The sequence below is a fragment of the Epinephelus moara genome, chromosome 14 (genome assembly GCF_006386435.1).
Source record: "Epinephelus moara isolate mb chromosome 14, YSFRI_EMoa_1.0, whole genome shotgun sequence".
Taxonomy (NCBI): Eukaryota; Metazoa; Chordata; class Actinopteri; order Perciformes; family Serranidae; genus Epinephelus; species Epinephelus moara.
This window is the reverse complement of record NC_065519.1, coordinates 429,969-454,188: the sequence shown is the minus strand read 5'-3', so window position 1 is coordinate 454,188 and position 24,220 is coordinate 429,969. Positions and strand designations below refer to the sequence as shown.

The 24,220-nt window shown below is 41.8% G+C and overlaps 1 protein-coding gene across 2 annotated transcripts in view; it reads left to right on the top strand.

Moving 5' to 3' along the window:
- Positions 1–1,186: 1,186 nt before the first annotated feature.
- The window catches only part of atrn (attractin), a 192,842-nt gene continuing 169,808 nt past the window's right edge, over positions 1,187–24,220 (top strand). For both annotated transcript variants that reach the window (XM_050062097.1, XM_050062096.1), the window contains exons 1-2: positions 1,187–1,641; positions 19,693–19,776. In XM_050062097.1, coding sequence (XP_049918054.1) covers positions 1,403–1,641; positions 19,693–19,776 — 323 coding nt within the window. In that variant the 5' untranslated portion in view covers positions 1,187–1,402. The remainder of the gene's footprint in view (positions 1,642–19,692; positions 19,777–24,220) is intronic.

Below are 24,220 nucleotides of genomic sequence, written 5' to 3'. Positions count from 1 at the left end.
CACTATGCGTCATTCTGGCTCAAAGGGTTAATCTTTGTTCTACACAAGATTTTTACATAAATATATTCATAAAATGAATGTTTCTGTGTCAGTATTACTGAACTCACAGGATTCATTTCTAGATTTTTTTAAAAAGTGACTTGTTGGACAGATTAAATGTGTGATTTAAAAATACAAATAACTTAGGAATTATTAGCCTATGTGAAAGAAGCTAACATGCTAATGTTAGCTTGTAACAAGGCTGGATTTCTTACAGTTTCAGTTCATGTTTAAAGTGGTGAATATTGAATTTCCTCTCAGACCATTTGCATTTATGGATGAAAAACTTATAAAATAAAATAAAGACATTACATCTGTCCACATCATTTCTCCACGATAAAAAATAACACCTGCTTTCTCTGATTCATCTTAGTTCCACAAAAGAATTTAAAATAACTTTAGTCATAAAATAAATGTCTAATTGTTTCTGTGTCAGTATTACAGAGCACATGGGATTCAGAAAGATTGTTTCAATGTTTTTTTAAAAAGTGACTTGTTGGACAGATTTATTGTGTGATTGTTAAATATAAATAAGTTATAAATTATGTAAAAGAAGCTAACATGCTAACAATAGCTTGTAAAAAGGCGTGATTTCTGCTGTCTGTTTTAACAGTAGAAGTTTTACGTTTCTTTCTTTCTTATTTGTCAGGGGTTACAAAGTAGGCCTACAGTGTCAGATCATGTATAAAGTCACGAAAGTTTGATTTCCTTTCAGACCATTTGCATTTATGGATGAAAAACTTATAATATAAAATAAAGACATGACGTCTGTCCACATCATTTCTCCACAATAAAAAGTAACACCTGCTTTCTCTGATTCATCTTAGTTCCACAAAAGAATTTAAAATAACTTTAGTCATAAAATAAATGTCTAATTGTTTCTGTGTCGGTATCACAGAACTCACAGGATTCAGAAAGATTGTTTTTATATTTGTTAAAGTGATATATTCGACATATTAAATGTGTGATTTTAAAATACAAATACAGTATAAATCATTGTGTGAAAGAAGCTAACATGCTAACGTTAGCCTGTAAAAAGGCGGGATTTCTGCTCTCTGTTTTCAAAATAAAAGTTTAAAGTCCTGCGCGCTTCGCCTCCCCCTGGTTGCGCATTTCCGTTGCCATCACGTCACTTCCGGATGTCAATATGCGGCTTGGTGCGGCGCTGGGGAAACGGAACCACTGGAAAGATGTAAACGGAGGACCCAGCGATCAGCAGCCTCACCGAACACACTAAACGTTACGTCCCGAGAACCCGCCGCTCCGCGCCGACACACGAAGCACAGCGAGCGGCCTCTCGTTGAGCCTCCGTCCCCCGAAGCAGCGGAGCTCTTTGCCTTTAGCAGCCATCTTTTGTGAGAGAATGTACGGGGCGACGCGGCGGGCCTGCTCGGGCTCTGGCCGGGGCCGGAGCCTGCTGATGCTGACCACCGCGCTGCTGCTGTCCGTTATCGGGCTGCTGTCCGGGCTGCCCGGCTTCACCGAGGCGAAGGAATGCGACAAACCGTGTATGAACGGACAGTGTAACACCGCCACCGGGAACTGTGTGTGCTTCCCCGGCTGGGTCGGGGACCAATGCCAGCACTGCGGAGGGAGATTCAGGTACAGTGATCCGGATAAAGCTGCTCCTGTCTGTCTCGAGGTTCTGATGGTGTGTGTGTGTGTGTGTGTGTGTGTGTGTGTGTGTGTGTGTGTGTGAGTTCAGAGACAGGTGTGTTAGTCAGAGAGCTCACCTGAGAGACCATCACCACTGTCAGGGTCAGGTGATGTGGTTCAGCAGGTGAACTGAGACTGATCAGGTTTTATTAGAGATGAGGAACAAAATCAATTTAACACAATATCGCGATGGTTCTGTGTGTCAATATTGTGTCATCACACAGACACCAATTATTGATTTTTTAAATTATATTAATTATTAATATTACAAATTCAAATTAAACTTCAGGTAGCCCTCTAGAATAATATAGTAAATTGCTTTTTGGTTCGCCACAAACATTTTGCTGCAGATAAAATGCAAATAAAACTTTCTAATTCAATTAAACTGTCGACATTTACAAAGTTTTCTTTTCAGGGACATCATTTACAGTTTTAAAAGGCAATATATCACAATACATTTTATTGCAATATTGCAACACATTTAAAATCACAATAATATTATATCATGACTGATGTATGGTGATAACATCGTGTGGTGGAGCCTCTGGTGATTCCCACCTTTAGATTTTACATCTTGGACTCTTTAAATATCAGCAGCCAGTCACCAAAGATCTTACTACGTTGTTAACAGCCTTCAAATGTGCTTTACATAAAACATTTTTATATGTCTGAGATAATGTGGTCCCAAAGCTTCCAAGGAAGCCCCTAACATCCAACATCTGCTGCTGCATTTATTGTAAAAATGTTTTATTTTTTTAAGGTATTTTTTTTCGTTAGCAGTATTTTGGTCACGCTGTCCTGAGCTCTCACTTATACGTGTCGCACATAACGAGGCCTGACAGAGGCGTACGCAACCTCCCACGCTAAAGTTGTGATCTAATAAAACAGACCTGACGGGCAGCTGTACGCTGACACGCTGCCTCACATCCTTAAAAATCAATTTGAATTTATTTATTTATGTCTTTTATTGTTTAGTATTGTTAATTTTATTTCAGTCAGTTTGTCTAGTGTTGTCTTCTGTCTGACTATACAGCTGTGTCACCTCTTCAGTCTTTGTATCCTATTTTTCAGTTTTTATTCGGCCATATTATGTCGACGATTTGATGTTTTTTTGTTCCGATAAAACAATAAAAATGACTGATTATTAAACAGAACAGCCTTGACGGGAGAAACTTTGACCCAGGCTTATGAACATTTTGGAGACAGTTAATTGGCCACACAGGTGCTGAGGTGGAGCCTGATTGTAGAAACTGTACAATATTTTTTGGCGCCATTTTTGGCTTTTGTCCATACGCACATTTTTAGTAGGGTTGCACGATAGTAGCAGCACGTCATCGGTATCGGCCGATATTGAATTTTTAAAATGAACTAACATCATGCTTTATCTTATTTTGCACAATTTCACATTTTTACAGACTTTTGTATTTCATGTTTCATCAGCTGCTGGACCGTCACAATAAGAGTCTGCATCAAGAGACTTGATGATCACTAAAATTAGCTTCGGTGGGGAAAAAGTGTATATATCGATATCTGTATCGGTTATTGGTCAAATAGGTTGTTACATATCGGATATCGGAAAAAAATCCATTATCATGCAACCCTAATTTTTTAGTATAAATCCTACGCATTGTTTTATAAATGAGACCCCTGAAACCTTTTGTATGAATGAATCAAACCTTATTTAGTTTGAATCATTGTTTTGTTTTTTCTAAGTGACGTGGTTAGTGTGTGTCCAGGTCACATGGTGCTCTGTCCCGTCTGATATAATGTTAGCTAAGCTAAGCGTCTGTGTAAGAACAGACCACACAACAGTATTTTCCTACATGCACATGTCACTCAGTCTGTTTCCATGACGACAGAGAAAACAGATTTATATAAATCCCTGTAAACATGTCAGTGTGAGTGAAATGGTCCTGCAGTGAATGTGTCACAGTGGGACTAACACACCCAGATCATGTGACTCCTGCATGTATGCAGTCAATCAGACCCAAACTGGCCGAGGCGCTCTGAGCATGCTCCACAGTTTCCGCCCCGGGCTTTGACCCAGAAGTCCAATAGCATTAAATGTGTAAGAGAAGAAGAAGCCGGTGACAACATGGAGAAATCTACATCCAGAGCCGTGACTTTTTGGACGGACCAAATGTACAGAGCTGTAAAGTTGTCCACCATGGTAGCAGTTAGCTGCTAGCTAACCGTAGCTAACTTGTTTGTCCATTGTTTGGTCTGTGACGTAATAGGTCAACAGGAAAAAGGTCCAATACTAACAAGCTGAAAGGGGGCATATCTCCACCTATCGTAGAGGAGTCGCACATACTTGGCTCAATAAATGGATTCCCCTCCCGTGCTTGTATACTGGGACAAGGACAGTAGACCAGTTAGATGTCCTCGTCCAGCTGGGACTGTAGCTCCACTTCACTGTGACTGGAAACTGCTGCTGATCTCTAACCCTGATCACAATAAAAAGGTTACGTTGATATGAAATAATGAAATGATCATAACATTAACTCAGCAACCAAAAACACAATTGTGTAGTAAATAGTGAACCATCACTGTTTATCATACACTGAATAAATAAAAATAGAAATTTTATTCTGTTATTATATGTCAGCAGTGAGGAAGAGGAGGGTTACTAGAGGAGTTTACCACAAACAAAAGTGTATAATTGTTATTTGATAAATAATACTAAATAAATAATATTAAAGTACAACAACATGTTTTCAGCACACTGTGCATATGGAGACAAAAAACAGAAGATAATTTGTTAAATTTATTTAACAAAGAAGTTTGATATATAAACTTTAGGTTGTGGTTCCCAACTGGTGGGTGGCAGTTTAAAAGTGGGTCGCATGTTTATTGTGAATGGACAGCAACTGACTTGTGAACATGTCACGTTTGTAAAAAACACTTTATTTTAATTACAGTGAGTTTCTCACACACAGCTTTTATTTTGAAGTGCCCTTTCTTCTTGTAGAGTGACTGACTAACAGAAAGCTTCTCAACAGAGACAGCAAACTAACTCGACAACATGTCTAAACACAAGTGTGACACTGAGTTTATTAAACAGTGTGGACCCTGAACTAATGACTGAGGAGACATCTGGACCAGCTGGAGACCAAATAATCTCAGAGTAACTGAGCAAGAAGTGTTGCATCTGTCCCCAGTCTCCCCTACTTGATGCATTCAGGTAAAATTGGACATTTTACTGAAGTGAACTCAGAATGTCTTCAGACAACCAGCTGTCGTACAGTCAGGAGTTCTGCTATCGTGTGCCGTCCTGTAACATTACAGACATTTAAAGTCTTTATGTCACTTAAAGAATATTTAAGATAACGCAGTGAGTCCATGTCAGCATCACTGTAACACACACACACACACACACACACACACACACGCAGAGTAGAAAATAGGGGAGACTGGGGACAGCAGCAACACTTTTTGTGATCAATTTTTCCTTGACACCAGTACAGGTTTTGTGTTACAGGTACAGAGAGGGTAACAAATGGTGTGAACATCCCCTCTTCCACCCAGTACCAACACTTTTTGCATTTCTCAGTTACTCAGAGACTGTTTGGACTAAACCCACCAAATGTTTAAATATTAAACCTACATCTGTCTGTTAATCACCCACATTATTTAAACATGATTACATGTGACATATCATTAACAATATTTATTTGAATGGAAGAAATCAGATGTTAGAATACATTACATTTAATAAATTAACTTTTGTTTTTGTCTCAATAAACACAGTGTGCTGAAAACGTGTTGTTGTACTATAATATTATTTATCTAAACAATAATGTCGTATTATTGATTTATTTCATATTATTTATCAAATAACACCTGTAGAGTTTTGTTTGTGGTGAACTCCTCTGTTAGTGAGAGCGTTACCTCTTGCAAATATTTAGGAACCTTTATTGATGAACATCTTAAATTAGCTGTAAACACTTCAGATACTGTGAAGCGAGGTAACAGAGAATTAAACTAAATCCTTTCCCATCAGTCCCGTCATCCTCCGATGTTTCTGTCAGTCTTTTATGGAGAACCTGTTGTGTTTTTCATTTATCTGCTGGTTTCACATTCAAAGACACAAACTGTCTAAATAGACTCATTGAAATCGGCTCTAAGATCAGACAGCAGTGACACAGCGGGAGTTGACCGCTTTCTGCAATCAACAGATCCTCCAGAGAGCTGCCAGTATTTTAGCTTCTTCTGGAAAATATTTCCTTGCAGGTGAATTTTCTCAGGACGTCGTTACGTTTTACCTTCTTATAAAACTGACTGCTGTTCAAAATCTTTTATTCCCTCTGCAGTTTGTCTTTTAAATTCTCTGTAAATATTTTTTAATCGTTTTTTTTAAATCTCTTTTATTGCTAATCAGTCTATTAACGTCTTTTACTATTTATAGATTCCTTTATTTTGCTGAACTCCTCGACATATTTTTTATTTTTATTCACTACTCATGTGGTGTCTGCATGTTACTGTGTGTTACTGTGTGTTACAGTGTGTGTGTGCACGGTCAGCTGTTCAGACAAATTGGACCTGCTGGGATTAATAAAGTCTGAATCTGAAACTCCTGACGCACTGAAAACAAACAGAATACAGTTTCTACTTTTAATGATTAATCTAGTGGATGATGAACAATAATGTCTGACTGTTTATTAATGGAGTGTTAATAAGAATAATAAGGTCACGTTCATATGAAATAATTAAATGATCACGTTATCACATTAACTCCAATAGTTAAGGAGCTCACACTGACTTGTTGTGTATAAATGTCGGCTGCATATTTTAACGTGATCTTGTTTTTAGTTTTTGTAAATGCATCCATGTGCCAGTGTAACAGACAACAGTTGAGAATATTTGGGTGAACTCTCCTTTAATTTAACCACAGTAACGTGTGCATGTTGGTACATCCTGTTGGACCATGTTGTGTTTTGATTCATCTGCTCAGAGACGCAACAGCTGTTATTTTTCTGTCATGAATCATCTAATATTTTGGGCATTAACAGTCGCTTTATTTTACTTTCTGTGCTTTTATAGACAGTTACGGTTATTTATTCACAGTCAGGTTATGTCTGAAGACACGCTCCCTGTGGTTGTATTGTGAGGACGGTGAGTTGTGGCGTCCCCTCAGCTGAGTGTGCATGGAGGCGCTGGCCGCTGCAGATCAGCAGAGAGCGTAGCTCAGGGTTCAGTGTGTGACTGTTTGTGTCTTTCAGATTTTTACGTGACTCTGAGATACAGCAGGTGACCTGATGATGTTTGACCCACTGACACGTTCAGATGACTGTTATAAAAGGATGACAGCAGGTCAGAGGTCAAACGCACGCACACGCACTGAAGGCACTCTGCGTTTTTACAGCCGAGACATCGAGGTTAGTGCTGACGGTCCGACAGTGGGAACATCTGAGAGGTGGGAGGAGAGAACGACCCCGTCCTCTCTGTCTCTGTCTCGCACCCTCTCTGCACACTGTGTGGGCCCCAGTGTGATCTATACAAAACACAGTGACGTCCTGCGTTATAGCTGCGTTACAAACATGGCAGTGTGCAGATGTCAGATGTCAGTGAGAATCTTGAGACAGTCTGTGCTGCACGTCTCGTCCTCTGTGACACTTCACATGACTGGAGTTTGTGTTAGTGATGCTCTGCTGAGGAAAACTGTCTCCTGAACTTGACGACAACTTCATTTGGACTAAATCAGTGATCAATACACTGTTTTATACACAATAACACAAAGAAGCATTTAATCAGAACTGACTTCCTCGGGTCGACCTCAGACAGAAATGTTACACATCTGCTTTCTGTCTTTTTTCATTCTTTAGCGAGCTGATCTTGTTCCAACATTGTGATGAGCTAGCATTTGTGTGTTGAGCTCCAACGTGTCCGTCAGGGTGCTGTCCTGCTGCCAGGCCTCTGCTTAATGTGTGTTTTAGGAGAAGCAGGGAGTTTTTTCCTCTTTTTGAAAACGTGCTCTTGTGTGTCATGCTGTGTCAGCGCAGTGCCAGCCTGCCAGGTCGTAAAGCGGAGCTGGTAGGGGGCCCGCGGTGTTATGCATCCCTGGAAATCGGTCACGGTCAAGGAAAGGGAAGCTGGAACTATTTGCACATTAGCACGGCTGATCGACGAGCGTATCCGAACAGGTAAAATGGAGGCAGCTGAATGAGGCTGCTGAGCTGCTAATGCTTCAACGACAGGGCTGAGTGCTCTCTGGATGAAAGAGCTCGTCTTGGTCGTGGTTTAAAATCTGCGAGCTCGTTGCACTCAGGTATTAATTGGAGCGGTTTGTCACTGTGGGGAAATCATCACTGGCCACCAGCTGCATCCTGGGTAACGTGGTGGCTCAGATGTTGGCCTGGAAGTCCTGGTTCAGGTGGAGCTGAAGCTGCTGTCAGGGATTATTTTCATCACTGAATCATTGTCGTTTTTGAAAATGTGATTAGTTGCTGAGACATTTGATTGTCAGAGATAAGAACCACTGTGATGCCATTAAAACAGGTTCACAGTTTGGTTATGGTTCATAAAAGATCACGTTGTTAGGGCTGCCCCCAGACAGTCGACCAGGAAGGTCATTAGTCGGCAAGATTTCATTGGTCGCTTGTCTGACGTTAAGGTAAAGCAGTGAAAATGCTCTCAATATAGCGTACACTTAAACTGATATTGATTTATTTAGGTGGCTAAAATACATCTTGTCGCTGACCCGTCCACAGCAGCAGATTAGCCTCCATGTCACACTCCTTCCTGCTTCTCCAAACTGGGGGCGTGCCCACTGACATGTGCTGTATGTGATATACTGTCTGTGTAAAAGTACCTCATACAACCCTACTTCTAAAATATCTGAGCCATCTCTTTGTATCTGGAGTTGGTGTCTGAGCACAGTGTTGGCGCTGCCCACAGGGCCGAGGGCCGAGGGCCGAGGATGAGCGGCCCCTGTGGGGATTATTAAAGCTGAACTTTAGTTTTGTCGGTTGTTATTAAGTTTCTTCTCCAGCTGAACTTTTAAAAGCAGCTGACCGGCGTTTAATCATCTGTTTCTATTCTGAACCTCAGCTGTGTACGAGAGTGTAAAGATGGAGTCTGTCGGAGAGGTTGTGGTGCTGTTTCCTGTTTGCTGGAGGACTGATAGTCTGACCCTGAGCCTCACTAATAACACCGCAGGGCTCTGACATCACAGTAAAAGGCCTCAGCTCTCCTGCGCCACAGCGTGCAGCGTTATCAGTGATGCTCCGTCGGGCTAATTATCATTAAATGCGATGGTAAACTTTGAGCTGCGTGGTGCCAGATCTGCCCGGGATCAGGGCTGTGTTGTTTTGTTCCCGCGGTCAAAGGGCCGATAGTTTTTCGGGGAGAGTCTGCGGTCCACGGCCGTGTTTAGCATACAGACAATGCCACCATACAAGGCCGGCTGAATGCTGGTAAAAGCAGCTTTCTGTGGCAGCGTCCTGCCAAGATGGAGTCCCCACTCGCCATGAGGGCCAAAATCAACATGAAGGAGGCGGGACAGAAACAGACGAGTGTGTTCTGTTGTTGTTTTATGGCATCAGGATCAGATTTGTTTTTAATCTGAGGATATTATGAACTTGTGGTTGTGAGTGTGTGACTCTTTCCCACGGGACTCAGAGAGGTGATCTCTGACAGTCTGGGCAACATGGCTGAAATCAATATCACAATATCAATGCAGATATGTTCCTGATGTTTGTGACAGCACGACAGATGTCTGCAAAATCAAGTTGTGCTCCACCGTCAAACCAAACCTTAACTTACTGTCTTTACCTTTAAACGGTCAGCTCACCCTGATTCCCAATAAAACAAGACAACAAACACATTTCCTTCATTTCATTTATTCATTTATTTATTTGGATCCCCATCAGGGACTGTTCTGTATTTATCAGAGGAGAGAGGAGGCTGAGGTGTGACCCTCCCTGAAGCTCCAGATATTTTTCCATGAGCCTCCCTCCACCATAAATGAGTTATCAGATTTTTAAAACTTACCCTTTGATGTTTGAAAGGTCAAAGTTGAAGATGAAATCCTGGAGTTGGAAAAAGCCTCAGTTTTTAACTCTTGTTGTGCAAACAAAAATGAGATGTAGAATAAAGTGATTTTGATCACGTATCACTATTTTAAGCTCAGATTGTTGTGTGAGAGTGTTTTGTTTGTTTGTTTTTTGATGAAGGAAGCGTTCGTCACACACGATGTGTCCAAGAACTGTTGGCAGTTGAGAAATCCAACAAAAAAATCTGTTTTTACAGTTTCTGGCTGATAACTGGTGTCATTTTGCAGATTATTTAAGAAAACATGCAGGTGTGGCTCGTCACGTTGAAGGTGATTTTTAAACGTTTTTGTTATTTTCTTTTTCTTTAAAAAGGACAAACAGTCTCTTGAAAGTTTAGTGACCAGTGGAGTTTTTAAGATTTTGTAAAAAAAAGATTGTTTTATGTAAAGGACATTTGTATTTACAAGGCATGATTTCTTCTTGCCAAAGTTTAGAGCCAAAAATTGGAAAATTGGACAAAGTTGGAAGGCAAATCGCTAAAATTAGGAAGATACATTTTCTTCAAAACTTGCCAAAAGATAGCAACAAAAGTTTGGAATGCAAATTGCTCAAATTTGGAAGGCATATTTTCTTCAAAACTTGCCAAAGGGTAGCCCCACCATTTGGAGACTAGCCCAAATTTGAAAGGCTTTAAAAATTGGTGGTAAAATAAACATAAAATACAACTACTCAAAGTTGTATGCCCCTTAAAAAAAGTCCCTCCCCAGTGCTTAAAACATATGTGACACTATTTTAAACAGTGTTAGTGTTTGGTTTGTCCGTTCTGGGCTCCTGTAGAAACATGGCGGTGCAACATGGTGATCTCTGTAGACGAGGACCTGCTCCCTGTGGAGATATAAACGACTCATTCTGAGGGAACCAGAACACACAGATTTTATTAAATTCGATTAAAATCCTCCACACTCTGTAGAAAATCATCTGTAGTTGTAGAATCAGAGTCAAACTGTCTGCTGAGTTATGTTTGTGATTCTCAGAGACACAAACTGTAAAACGCTGTCTCTGTATTTATGTGAAAAGCCACATTAATCTGGTTAACCATCGCTCAGACCTAAGTGTTCATCGTAGTGTTGATGAGTGTTGCCTTCAGGCCGAACAGTATCTGATACTGACTCTGATCAGATTATGGCTACAAAGAGCAGCTTTATCCTCCGCGGCACAAACGGTCCCAAAGACACACAACTGTGCTGTTTTTATTAGTGTGACATGGAGCCAGTGCAGACATCAGATTGTTTAGTAGTAGGGTCGCAGTTAGGACACGGGGTGGTGGTGAATACATGCCTTGTCCCTGCCGCTCAGAGACACTGTGAGCATCCAGATCATGGTCATGTCTTGGCACCGACTCTGACCGACTCCCCAAACGTCTCATGCAGTTATTGTATATCTAATAAAGTCACTGAACGTCCTGCTCATCTTTAATCGCATATCGATGGCGCGTGGTTTTGTCTTTTGAAGTGTGACATCGTGAAACAAACTCCATCATCCGAACACCAGAAACAGTTCCCATGATGACATCATGTGTCAGGTGATCTGACATCATCTGGAGCTTCTTCTTTTTTTCTTTTTATAAGGAGTGATATTATTTTTGAGCCATGTCGCCCCGCCCAGGTCCTCAGAGAACTCTACATCAGATTCAAGCAGCTGCAGAATTATATGTACCTGTGTTGTTATAATGATGAATGCCATGGTCATCAGGAGTTGAAAGCTCGGCCAGCTGATCCTAATTAGCATCAATAAACGGCCCGTCAGTCCCCATAGAGGGCCCTGAGACTGCAGGGCCGTGTTAGCACACATGCTGAAGGAAAAGTTGAGAGAATTACGTCAAGAATTGCCAACTGAAACTTAAATCTACAGCGTGATGGACTCAAAACACTTCTGCAGGAAGTGAGCACCAAACGATCTGTCGTATTTAGTAGCATCAGGAGTGGATATAGAATAATACAAGGAGGGCACAGCTGATGAAGATAAAACAAATGAGACACTGACCACTGAATGAGGAGGGTTACCTTCATCACTCTCTGAGAATAGATCGAGACACATTCCCTCCTCAGAGCTCCATGCAGCAGGAAATATTAGGGATGTGCCAGGTCATAAACCAGTATCATTTTTAATATGGTCAGAAGAACTTGTATCGTGATGATGGCAATATTTCGACTTGTTGACACAATGACGTCACACCGTCAGGCACGGCAACAACAAGCGTGTGTAGAAACTAAATTGGGAGAGTTCAGTCCAAACATGTGGGCGACCTCAGTAAATCAGTGGCGTTGTTGTTTGTCCTGAGACAAATGTTTAATGAACAGCCGGTACCATGTGACACAAGCTACAGTGAGAACATCTGCTTTAAGAGTAATTAGCAGCTGATTTTATTTAGCTGTACCATTTATATTTAACACAGAATCGTTATTGTTGTTGTTTACAGATGATTTCTGTGAGTTTTGACTGACAAACTGTTTCCTTTATGTTCACATTTAAGACTGTAACACCTGTTCTGTCGCAGCTGTTGGGTCTTAAATTCAGTAATGAATCATTTTCCATATTTTATGATATCATCAAGAATATTATTATTTCAAAAACACCCTGAAATATCTTGATTTTATTTTAGGGTCATAACACTCATCCCTAGTAAATGTGCCACTGTGCCAGTCGACCGAGGGCCTGTAAATACCTCTGATTATTGGATGGCGTGATTCCAAAGTAAATGAAGTGTTAATTTACTCTTTATTTATTTTAACAGACCATCATGCTTCAAAATAATGACAATAATTATTAAAAGTATTATAAATAATCATATAAACAGCTGTAGGACTGAAGAAAACACAAGGACCAGATATTTATCACACATTTATCAGATGTGTTTAATTTGTGTCGATTCTGATTTTACCAAACAATAAATCCCCAAAAACTGTGAAGAACAGCTGGTGAACGAGGCCCAGCGCTCGGCCCTGATCAAACACTCCTCAGTGTACCTTTTTAATTTTCTGTGAGTCGACTGATTGATTAATCTTTCAGTTTGAATCACTGAGGATCTGCAGTCCTCACCAGGGTTCAGTTTTAAACGATATATCTGATCCACTGATGCTCCGTGGATTCATCCGTCCTGACCTCAGAGCAACTCTGCTTCTGGTATTTTCCATCGTGCAGCTCTGTGCAGCCTTTGTCTTCGTCTCTTGTGTCGTCTGTGTATTCGTCCTCATCATCCTCAGGCGCTCTCTGGAACCAGTTTGAAGGCCGACCTCGCTTCACTAAAGGCCCCGCTGAGCAACCAGCCTGCTGCCCTCTGCAGAGACTAAAGGCCCCCCTGCTGTGCTGCCGATTTATTCTGTTTTCAGCTGGCTGATGCAGAGGCACCCCCCACCCCCCCCATCCACAGCCACCCACTGTTAGAGGTGGAGTTTAGGAAGTTATACAGGCAGATAGATGCTAGATGGATGGATGGATGGATGGATGGATGGATGGATGGATCTGTTTACTGTCAGACGACGATTTAACAAACTCAAACATCTGAATGACGATACAGATATCTGCAGTAAACTGCTCTCAGCATGTCGGTGAATATCAAAGGACACATTTTTATTTGTGCAGACGAGGTGAATCTGCAGAGTGTCAGCAGAGATGGGAGGAATTTTAACCCTTTAAAAACTGAGCTCCAGTGGACGACTGCAGGAGGTTGTCGTTTGTATGAGCCTGTTTAAATAGATCTAAAATAGGCCGCAGGAGATTGTTGTTTGCATGATCACGTATATATATATATATATCGATTTGAAATTAAAATCTTAACAGCTAGAGCATTCATTCTTTTTGCAGCAGAAAGCTAAAGGCTTCTGTCTTTCACGTCATTGTGTCATGACCTTATGTTACCTTACTTTACACGCTGTGCAAACTTGGTATGTTGCCATTTTTACGCCATAATTTCCCCAGGAATTTTCCCTAATAGCCGCAGGTTGTCGTTAATCGTTAAGTATATATCGATCGGAAATTAAAATCTTAATAGCTAGAGCATTTATTCTTTTTGCAGCCAAAAGCTAAGACATCACGTACGCTGACGATAGTTCGCTACGTTACATGTGGTGCAAAAACATGAGCATATCTCAAAAAGGAAATAATGTAGAGAGTTTTTTTGTTGTTTTTATTGTGTAAAATCTGATGAAAAAATGATTTTTGTATTTTTTTCTTTAATTTCACAGTTTCAGTACTTAGATCAGTTATTATGGTTTATTGACTTACATATCCTTTAAGCTCAGGTTTCACAGATTTTAGAAATATGAAGCATTTGAAGATACTCATATATCAAAACACCAAATATGCATTGGCTGACTGTTTCTGTTGAGTTCGAAGGGTTAAGGCAGATACAGAACAGGATAAATTACAGGACATTAAAAACCCTCTCCTCAATCTGCAGCTGTAACTCAGGTGAAGCTCTGAGGTGCCAACGCTCGGAACTTGGAAAATATCCACTTGCAAACAATTGATGAAATATTTATGATATAGTTAAACTGACTTATGGTTTCATGAAGCTGTTTTGGACGCTCAGACTTTGTCGATTTGTTGCCATGTTTGGTTCACAGCTCTCCTCCTCCTCCTCCTCCTCCTCCTCCTCCTCCTCCTCCTGCTGCTGCTGCTGCTGATTGGCTTCACATCATCCTGTGTTGTCTGATGTATCTCTGTAAATGTTTCTGGCAGCATGAAGAAGGGAGGAGAACATATTGGTTGTTGATTACAGAATCTGGTGGGATGATTTTTTGGAGTAATCTCAGCGTCCCTCAGAAACATTTTGATATTAAGGAAAGTTTGTTTCTGCTAACGTGTTCAGAATCATGTGAGATGATCACATTATGTGTCCACCACTCTGTTGGGATATAACACAGCAATAAAAGTGTGATTTCCCCCAAAATATTCCCTAATAGATTTAAAGTCTCATCTCAGCAGCTTCCTGTGTCGGCGCAGACGGTCTGAGGGGAGAAGCCTCTCGCCTCTGTGGCGTTTACTCTCCGTCTGAGCATGCTCTGTTCGCCTCCTCTCTGTGCCGCTGAGCAGCGGCTGTTGTCGCCTCTGAATGAGAGATGGTGTTTGCTCTGCTCTCAGACTGCAGCACTTTGCCATTTGCAGACCACTTGGCTCTGCTGCAGGGAGACTGTTTGCACGCCGCCCGACGTCACTGTTGATGTAAAGCTGCGCTCGGATCAATGTGGGTCCAATAAAACGAAGGAAAGTCTCCTGCTGGATTGTTTTTTATCTCAGGACAGTTTTGATATCTTGTGACAGTTGCTCATTAACCGCTCGTCCATCACTTTACAGGACCATTAACCCATCTGAGGCACACCCTGTGCTTTAGATTGGTGACCTAGTTTAGGAAAACTTTGGTCTCTAGTTATTTTACTTCTCTCAGATCTCAGATAATCATTGAACAAGAGAGGTTTTGTGTTCAATTTTTGATTAAAAAAAATAAAAATAAATAAATAAAGGTAACTGAACATTTTGGTTATAAAATTAAAAAAATCATCATATTTAATTTATAATTTAAAAGTCAAGCTGTGTCTCTCAGTATTATAGATAACTGGCGTGGCTGATGATGATTGAGAACTTAAATTGCCTAAAATCTGTGTTGATTCTGGAAATCAGTCAAAGGCCGTGGTAGGTTTGGAGATGGTTGGTGACCTTTAGTTAATGGTTTGCTTTTGGTTCATTTCAGTTCCCATTTTGGTCCCAAACATGTTTCAGGTACAGATCGCTGTCCTGAAGTTCCCGTTATGTGTTTCCTCGTAATAACATGAATGCTTCAGTTATTTTTTTTACTGCCACATGGTTTTAGATGAACACAAAATGTCTGCCAGTGACAGTGTCAACAGCTGCTGAGGCTTCTGCGTTTAAAAAGTCACCGAATGGAGAAGAATTTATTATATTTATTTTGTGTAACTGCTTATCCTTCTCGGGGTCGTGGCTGGTCTGGAGCCAGCTGACATTGGGGTACATCTTGGACAGGTTGCCTGACTGTCACAGGGCTGACACATGAGCCCTTTTCACACAGAGATGGCGCTGTAGAGCTGCTACGAAGTCCCCTTGTTACGCCTCCTTTACATTCTTACACAAATCCAAATGACGGCGGCATCATGTCGCTCTAGTGTGTGATGTCAGACAGCATGATGACATCACAGAATCAAAACAGGCGTGACATGTAACACAACAGTGTCGGCCTCTGGTGTGACATATAACATACGTGTCAGCAGCTCTTTATAAACAATAACAATGACATCACATGTCACTAACAATCATTTAGCGTCTCTGTTATATGGCGGCTGATCTCGTCCTCTGCTCCGAGGGTAAGGAGCTCCTGGACCTCATTGTTTTCACTATTTGTGGACATTTACTGTTCTTCTTCTTCTTTGAGTTAGCTGCTAACTGCTAACAGCTACTCTTTAAATCTCCCCCAGTGGGTCGCAAACATAACACGTCGCCCAAATTTCATACCCGTCCTGCTGGCTGTCTGGTTTATACAGAAAGCCAGCAGGACAGGTATGAAGTGCTGTTTCTACTTCCTGTGACAGAGTAAAGGTGAGACCACTCTGTCCCCCCACTCTACGATGGTACCTTATATAGAGAACGGCGAGGCGACATAATGGTGTGATATTCCCGCCTTGACAGGCAGCGTAAAAGGGACCTATGTAAAGGTGTAGTGGAGTAATGGCGTCCTGAGCAGAGAATGAAGTCACGATCTCTCTACGTGTGATGTCCAGCTGTGCGACCATGTTAGTATTTGTGTGTATTTCACTGTCTGGCTCGTTGCTGCCACTTTGCATTGTGCTCAATCAGTATCTGGATTGTGTTGTCGCAGAGGCGTAGCACTCACGCTCTGGTCCCTCCCAGGGTAACACTGCTCTGTCAGCACTGTTGCTGTTTTTGGTGCTGTTTATGTAGTTAGCACCGTTAGCTGTTAGCCACCGGCTTAGCCACCTCTGTGTTTTTTGCCTTTATTGTTAGGACAGGAAAGGTGGGAGAGGAGGGGGGAAACACGCAGTAGAAACTGAACTCGAGTTGCTACAAAGGACTCAGCCTCCATGTCAAAGACTGGTCAAGATAACACGTACTCTTTTGCATAGCGCCCTTTAACGGTACTGGTGTCAAACGATAGGCAGCCGTAGTTATTTGAGTGAACTGCGCCTTTAATTGTTTTTATGTGGTCACTACTTTTAAAACATGAATTCATTTGTTTCAGAGGGATGTTTGTCCCCCAGCTGCAGTAGTAGTAGTAGTAGTAGTAGTTGTAGTATTATTGGTTGTTCATTCTGCTCAGTGTGATTTAAGAAAGCTCTAAACAAGCAGCAGTTTGAGTCGTGGTGTTGAGAGCGGCGGTGTGTCAGGTTCAGAGGAGTCAGGAGCCTCTCGCCCTCTGAGGGGGCTGTTTGTCTGCCGGCTGAGCGTCCCTGCAGGCCCCGGCTGTATTAGCACCGAGAGAGCTGTAATTACAGCGTTAGTGTAGTTGTTAGCTAACCACTGAGACCTGCAGAGAGGAAAGAGCTGCTCTCTTAAAACACAAACAGTGAGGCAGCAACATTCAGCAGAGCCTCCTGATGTCAGAACACGGAGCTGGTTACAGGAATAATTCCTGTGTGCTGGTTAAACTCTTTATTTGCAGAGGAGCATTGCTGTAACATAGAGTCATATGTTTGGCCTGTAAAGTCCTCGTTAACTTAACAACACCCTTAGCCTTTGACCTTGAGCCGCCCAGCCCACACAGCTGGCCTGGCCTGCACCTCTGCAGCTATGGTTGCCGGCTAAACTTTTCAATAACAAGAAGTTGCAGCACACTTGTTGCCTAGCTGCGAATAAAAACCTTTGTTATGCAACACACAGCAGGGATCTCCCCGAATCTTCTGACTGTGTTATCAGGTCTGTGCTGCAGTCGTGAAATATTAACGCCCTGGTTTAGAAGTGGGATGATGTAAATAAAAGAAGAAGATTCATCTGAGACAAATTAATATTTAGTAAAAAGTCTTTTTGTTGTTGACACGGCGCTGCAGAGATCTGTAAGTGTCTCCTGCAGCAGTGAGTCCTCTGCAGACTGAAGCTGCTCAGAGACTGTTTTGGAGGGCTGTGATTGGGCGTGTCAGCGGACTCACGGCACCCTGAGACCTACATCAGTAATGATACAATCTGTGACTGCGTCTAAGTGTCCCCTGTGGAGCTCAGCTCCTCCGCTGCTGTGTCATCAAGCTGGAATTGATCAGGCAATAACACAGGCTGGGCGCCGTACTGTACTATTACACTGTTTGTGTCCGTCGTGGTGTCGGCTTCACGTAATCATTTGCTGTGAGGTTTAATCATCTCAGCTCTCATGTTCTGCCGCCGAGCTGCGTGTAGTGAAAAGTGAAGTTAGTGTTTACCTGCTGCTGACGGGCTCTTGTGTAACAACAGAGTGTGTGTGTGTGTGTGTGTGTGTGTGTGTGTGTGTGTGTGTGTGTTATCATGTCTACATTACACGTCACCTGTTCTTCAGAACTGGGTCAAATCACGTCAGACCAAAAAAACCCATTTAATTCTAACTTATCAACATATTAATTCTGTTTTTGGGGTGAAATATTATTTTCAAAGGATTTTCATACGACATAAACATGATCAATGAAATATTTAGATCTGTTTTCTTTTATCTTCTTAACTTGTCCTGTGCCAGAAAAAAGCCTCGTTCCAACTTTTTTGAAACATGTTGCAGCATCAGATTCAGAATAAATAACTTTTATTCACAAAAAACCCATAAAGTTTATTAAATAGATCTTTTTCTGTCACTGTGTGTTACACAACCAAACTTTGTTGGAGCAATCCAGTTAGCAGCATATAAATGTTTACACATACACCGACACACACACACACACACACACACACATACACACATCCAGTTTCTTGTCTTTATACTTTTTTCAATTGAATACAGGTCTCAACAGATCTGTCAGTCATTGCGCTCTGTTTTTATGCCCCCGCACCGGCAATAATATAGATGACTTCTATAAATTTGGCACAAACATCCACTGAAGAATAAACTAATTAGAATTTGGTGGACGAAGGTCAAAGGTTACTGTGACCTTACATCCGTCTCCCTCCTGTAAACGCAATATCTCATGTAGATCTTGAGGAAATTTTGTCAAATTTGGCACAAACTTTACTCAGACACACTCAGAGGTCACTGGAACCTCGTCTGTCTCATTCCTGTGAACATGATATCCCAGGAACACCTTTAGAAATTTATTAAAAAATTTGGTACAAACGTTCACTTGGACTCGACAATGAACTGATTAGATGATTAGATTTGGTGGTCAAAGGTCAAGAGCGATGTGTGATCGAATGTGTCGCAGCATCAGATTCAGAATAAGTGAAACCAATACCTTTAATCAGTGTGAACATTAAATATCTTTAAACTGTGTTCAGTTGAATGTAGGTCAAAGAGGATCTGCAAATTATGGCGTCCTGTTTTTATTCAGATTTTACACAGTGTCACAACTTTATTGGAGTCGAGGTTGTAAATTTAATACCCTCGGGATTTTTTACTGCAGATAAAAATTAGAAAAGGTCGATTATTTTGTGTGAAATTCGAATGAGATTAAACTGATTTTCATCATTTAACAGTTTGATTGGTAAGAAAACATGATCCTGTGATAATGACGAGTTCCACATGGAGACACTGAGCTGTCTACTCTTGTTATTCCTGCCTTTTAATTCCCTCAATGTTCTCAGTCACACTTCTCAGTGCACATGTTGAACGTTCTTGTATAAAGTCTGTAACTCTCTGTGTGTGATATTTGCTGTGATTCACGGGGAGTCATTGGTGCCATCAGTTGTTTCACCTCACTTACCTGCAGCATCACGTCACACCCGGACTGCTGCTGGAGCAGAGGACACAGTTTACATCTTCATCTTTAACCTTGAATCTCTCTTCTCTCCTCTTCCTCTCTTTCAGGTTGACGGGGCCCTCTGGTCACCTGACTGACGGTCCAGGAAACTACAAGTACAAGACTAAGTGCACCTGGCTGATCGAAGGACAGTAAGTACAGAGCAAATCCAACACCAGGGGACACGTACCAGACCAGGACTTTGATACCAGACCAGGACTTTGATACAGACTAGGACTTTGATACCAGACCAGGACTTTGATACAGACCAGGACTTTGATACCAGACCAGGACTTTGATACCAGACCAGGACGTTGCTGCTGTTTAAAGACTTTCTGAAAGAGTCTACTGAATTCTTTAATCAGCTCAGAAAACCTTTGAGAGCGTCTTGTAAATGAAAAGATAAGGGACGTAGTTTTCAGTAAAATGACGTATATTTAGGTGGATTTCTTTTGGTTGAATGAGTTTTGTTTCAGAAGGGGAACCTTTTTTTGTGGCTGAGCCTGAGACAGAAGGACCGAGCAGTAAAAACATACTTTGGAGTGATCATGGTGTAACAGACTACCTGTAGCACCTGATTTTATTCAGACAGTATGAATATGTTGTGCACAGTTGAGAGACAGATTGTGAAAACCGAGGCTGCGAGGCAGTTTGTCAAAGCTGCTCATAATAATTGTTGTAGACTGGCTGTGCTCTGCAGTCCTTCACTGAGATACCGTCCAGTGTTCGGACCGTACAGGATCCACGAGATGATGGATGAACATAAACGGCAAAGTAACTGTGAGAAATCCAATACTCCTGCTCTATTGTTTTAGTCAGCATAACCACGCCACCGAGTATCGATTCACAGCCGTGAGTCTTAATTTTTCTTGGCCGCCAGCTCATCCGAACCCAAACTCTTTGATTACATTTGCATTTCAGGCGTTCGGCCAACATTCAGCGGGGGATTAACCATGAGTGACTTTGTCGGGGCTCGTGAGGTCACACTCATGTTTCCTTCGACTTGACGTGTAGATGTTTCAGGGTTTTGAACTTGTGACCGTCCTCTTCCTGTATAGCTTCTGTAATCACCAGGCCGCCCCGTCGTCCTGCGTTTTCATTACGTCCTGATGGCACGTTAATATGCCGTCTTGAGACCTCAGCTCGTTCGTAACAAGAGGTTAATGCAGTGACACGTGTGCCATACGCATCACAATGACAAGGAGGACTCTGAGGCCTCATCCATACGTTCAGTCTGCAGTCAGTGTGTCTGCAGCGGCCTGAAGTGACTCAGACTGAGTGAAGCTGGCTGTGCGCTGTGTTTGCCTCCACGCTCTCGGGGACCGCGGTGGTAATTGCTGATGTAGAATAGGAGTTTCTTTGTCAGATCCCTGAAGTCACTCTGTACTTCAGATTTATTATTTACTGGTCACAAGCCTTCGTCTCTAATCAAACCTCGAGGCTGCCGCTGCCTCCCTGTAAAATTATCCAGAAGAAAAATGTGAGCATTCATAACATTTCCTGTACATCGTAGCTTCACTAAATGGGCCTTTTGTGTGTTCTTCCCTCCTCTTTCGACTGATTTATTATGAACCAAATTTAGAGTAGACACAGTTTCATGAATCTCATGAATGTCTTTAATCCAAATCGAATTAAACAAGCTTGTTTTTCTTGTTTTTCTGTCTGCTGTCTTAAATATAAAGGCCATGGACGCTTAGTTTATTCATACTGCACAGTAACCTACTGTATCTGTGACACGAGGCAATGCAGCTCTGTCAGATTTATTATTTGACACAGATAACAGAGGAAAATAAAAGAATATAAGGTTAATTTTTAGACAGTGAAGACGATGGAGTAGAGGCCCTGCTGGGTCTTTGTGGTGATCACACACAGGTTCACTGTGTTTATTCCATCTTGTGAAAGACTCTTTGTGAGGGTGCAATGTGGTCCCAATATAAAATCTAAAATGCAAGTCTCCTTCAAAAACAGAACTCCCTTTATTTTGCAGTATGTATTTAAAATGACCATCTTCCTTCTTCTCCAGGGTCATTGTCAGTGGTAGCGTACACACCTATATTGTGTTACACTGGCCTCTTTTACTCAGCCGGTACAGGTTGGGAATATCACGCAGTTATTCTGTGTCGCTGTTTTGTATTAAAGGTACAATTGTGGAAGGAGGGACAGAGTTGTTGCGACTTAAAGCCGTCACAGGAGGTATTTACAGCACCGAAAGGATGTCTGTATAAACAGGACAGCTGCAGGACAGGTGTGACATTTTGATGACGTCTTTGTATGCGACCCACCGCAGGAGATTTAAAAAGTAGCTGCTAGCAGCTAACTCAGAGACGAAGAACATCAGCTGTTAGCAGCTAGCAGCAAACTCAAAGAAGAAGAACAGTAGCTGTTAGCAGTTAGCAGCTAACTCAAAGAAGAAGAACAGCAGCTGTTAGCAGCTAGCAGCTAACTCAAAGAAGAAGAACAACAGCTGTTAGCAGTTAGCAGCGAACTCAAAGACGAAGAACAGCAGCTGTTAGCAGTTAGCAGCGAACTCAAACAATGAGGTCCAGGAGCTCCTTACCCTCGGAGCAGAGGACAAGATCAGCCGCCATATAACAGGGACGCTAAATGATTGTTATTGACATGTGATGTCATTGTTATTGTTTATAAAGAGCTGCTGACACGTATGTTATATGTCAACACTGTTGTGTTACATGTCACACCTCTTTTGACTGTGATGTCATCATGCTGTCTGACATCACACACTGGAGCCACATGATGGCGCCATTGTTTGGTTCTGCCTAAAAATGTGAAGGAGGCGTAAAGACGGGACGTCGTAGCGGCTCTATAGCGCCATCTCTGTGTGAAAAGGGCTTCTAATGAGTAGAGTGAGAGGCACCCAGGAAGTGCGCTGAGCTTTGAATCTAATTTTTGATTCAACAGATATATGGCAGGCTAACGTTAGCTAAACAAAGTGCAAATGCTAACTCAGTTCACTGACGAAGTACCTTTAAGTGATAAAAGTCCAGATTTATAGTAATGTGGTGATTAGCACCAGCTCCTGATTATATTAGGAAACAATACAGAGCTGGCTAACGTTAGCCATCCTGACTGTCACTACATGTCCTTAACAGTTCATAATCAGATTCATGTAGCCCACAATACTACTGGAGCCAACAGGAGCTTGAGACGCAGCTAACAGACGGAGACATGATCTGTCAGGACACCAGTAACTGGGAAAACAAATGTGCACATTTAGATAAAAAAAAGTCAGTCAACATCACATAATGTGAGTTTCTTAATCAGGTGGAAGGATTTGTCAGTCAAAGGTGGAACAACAAAGATATGATGGGTCATAGTTTGATTTGCTGTACCTGATGCTTTGACCTCTGGCTCCATGAACGCTGACTCTGATGTCACGACCTTTCCTTCTTCATAGTTTCCTTGGAGGGTGTACTGAAGGGAAGGAGGGAGGAGACGAGGGCAGGGGCAAACTAAAATGATCAAGAAGGAGATAAAAACAAAGTCAAGGCCAACCTGATCCCCTCCTTATGTACACATGATAAATTCCTCTACAGCCTGGTTCACATTTTACTGTTCATGATGACAACCATGTAGTAACTACAACTATACCAAATATTAGACCATTAGGTTTCTGTTGATTTGATCATTTATCCTGTGATGTAATGCAAACACAGATCCAGGGCGGGAGGAAACCGTCGACAGACAAATGCTCGTACTGTTCAGCTGTAGGTGGTGAATGTTTGCACCGTATCAGCTGTTAATTATCCACCTGTCATGCTCTTAAAGCCCCATTTATTCTGCTCATGTGGTGAAAGTGGGAGTTGTGTTTGGTGAAACAGTAACTTTGTATGCAATGAATGTGACAGTGAAGGTGAGTGAACGGGGATTTACAGGTTTGTTCGAAACATTAACACTTTATATTTAACGGGTGAAGTTAATCAGTTGTACAGTGATGAAGGTGACAGGTGCTCTTATTCCCAAAGGTTCCCTCACACAGACCTCAGATCAGTGCTGAGGTTTATCTTCAGAATACAGTTTGTCAGCACTCCACACTCTGTTAAACTGGGGCTGCTGTTGGTTAGTCTTTTGTTTAGGAAGGTTTTTAACTGAGTGGAATTACCCAGAAGTCTCTGAGTGGCAGCCATGACAGGAGCTGGTCCAGTTGTATGTAAGGATGCTTCAGTGCTTCCTTCCACTGGACCTTCCTGTATGAAAGGAAAGAACATGATGCCGTCACACAGTTCCTGTCGGCAGCAACAATTAAACGTACAGCATCTAATCTCCTGTCGCTACAGGTCTCTCAATCAAAACAGTAACAAAAGTGGTTTCTCCCGAGTTAAGTGGGATTTATACTTTTATCATTTATACTTCTGCGCCGTACCTACGCTGTACCCTGACGTGCACCTCCCCAGAAATGTAACCACACGTCACAGCGACGCAGACCTCCTGTCTGTCTCTGTAAGCTGAAACCATTTCCCTCAGTGGAAACAAAGCTTTGATTTACTTTAATTTCACAGATAAGAAACAATAAATTGTGAAGACAATAAAGCCTCCACACACTGTGTGTGATTTATCCTGGCTGAAATATGAGCAGAG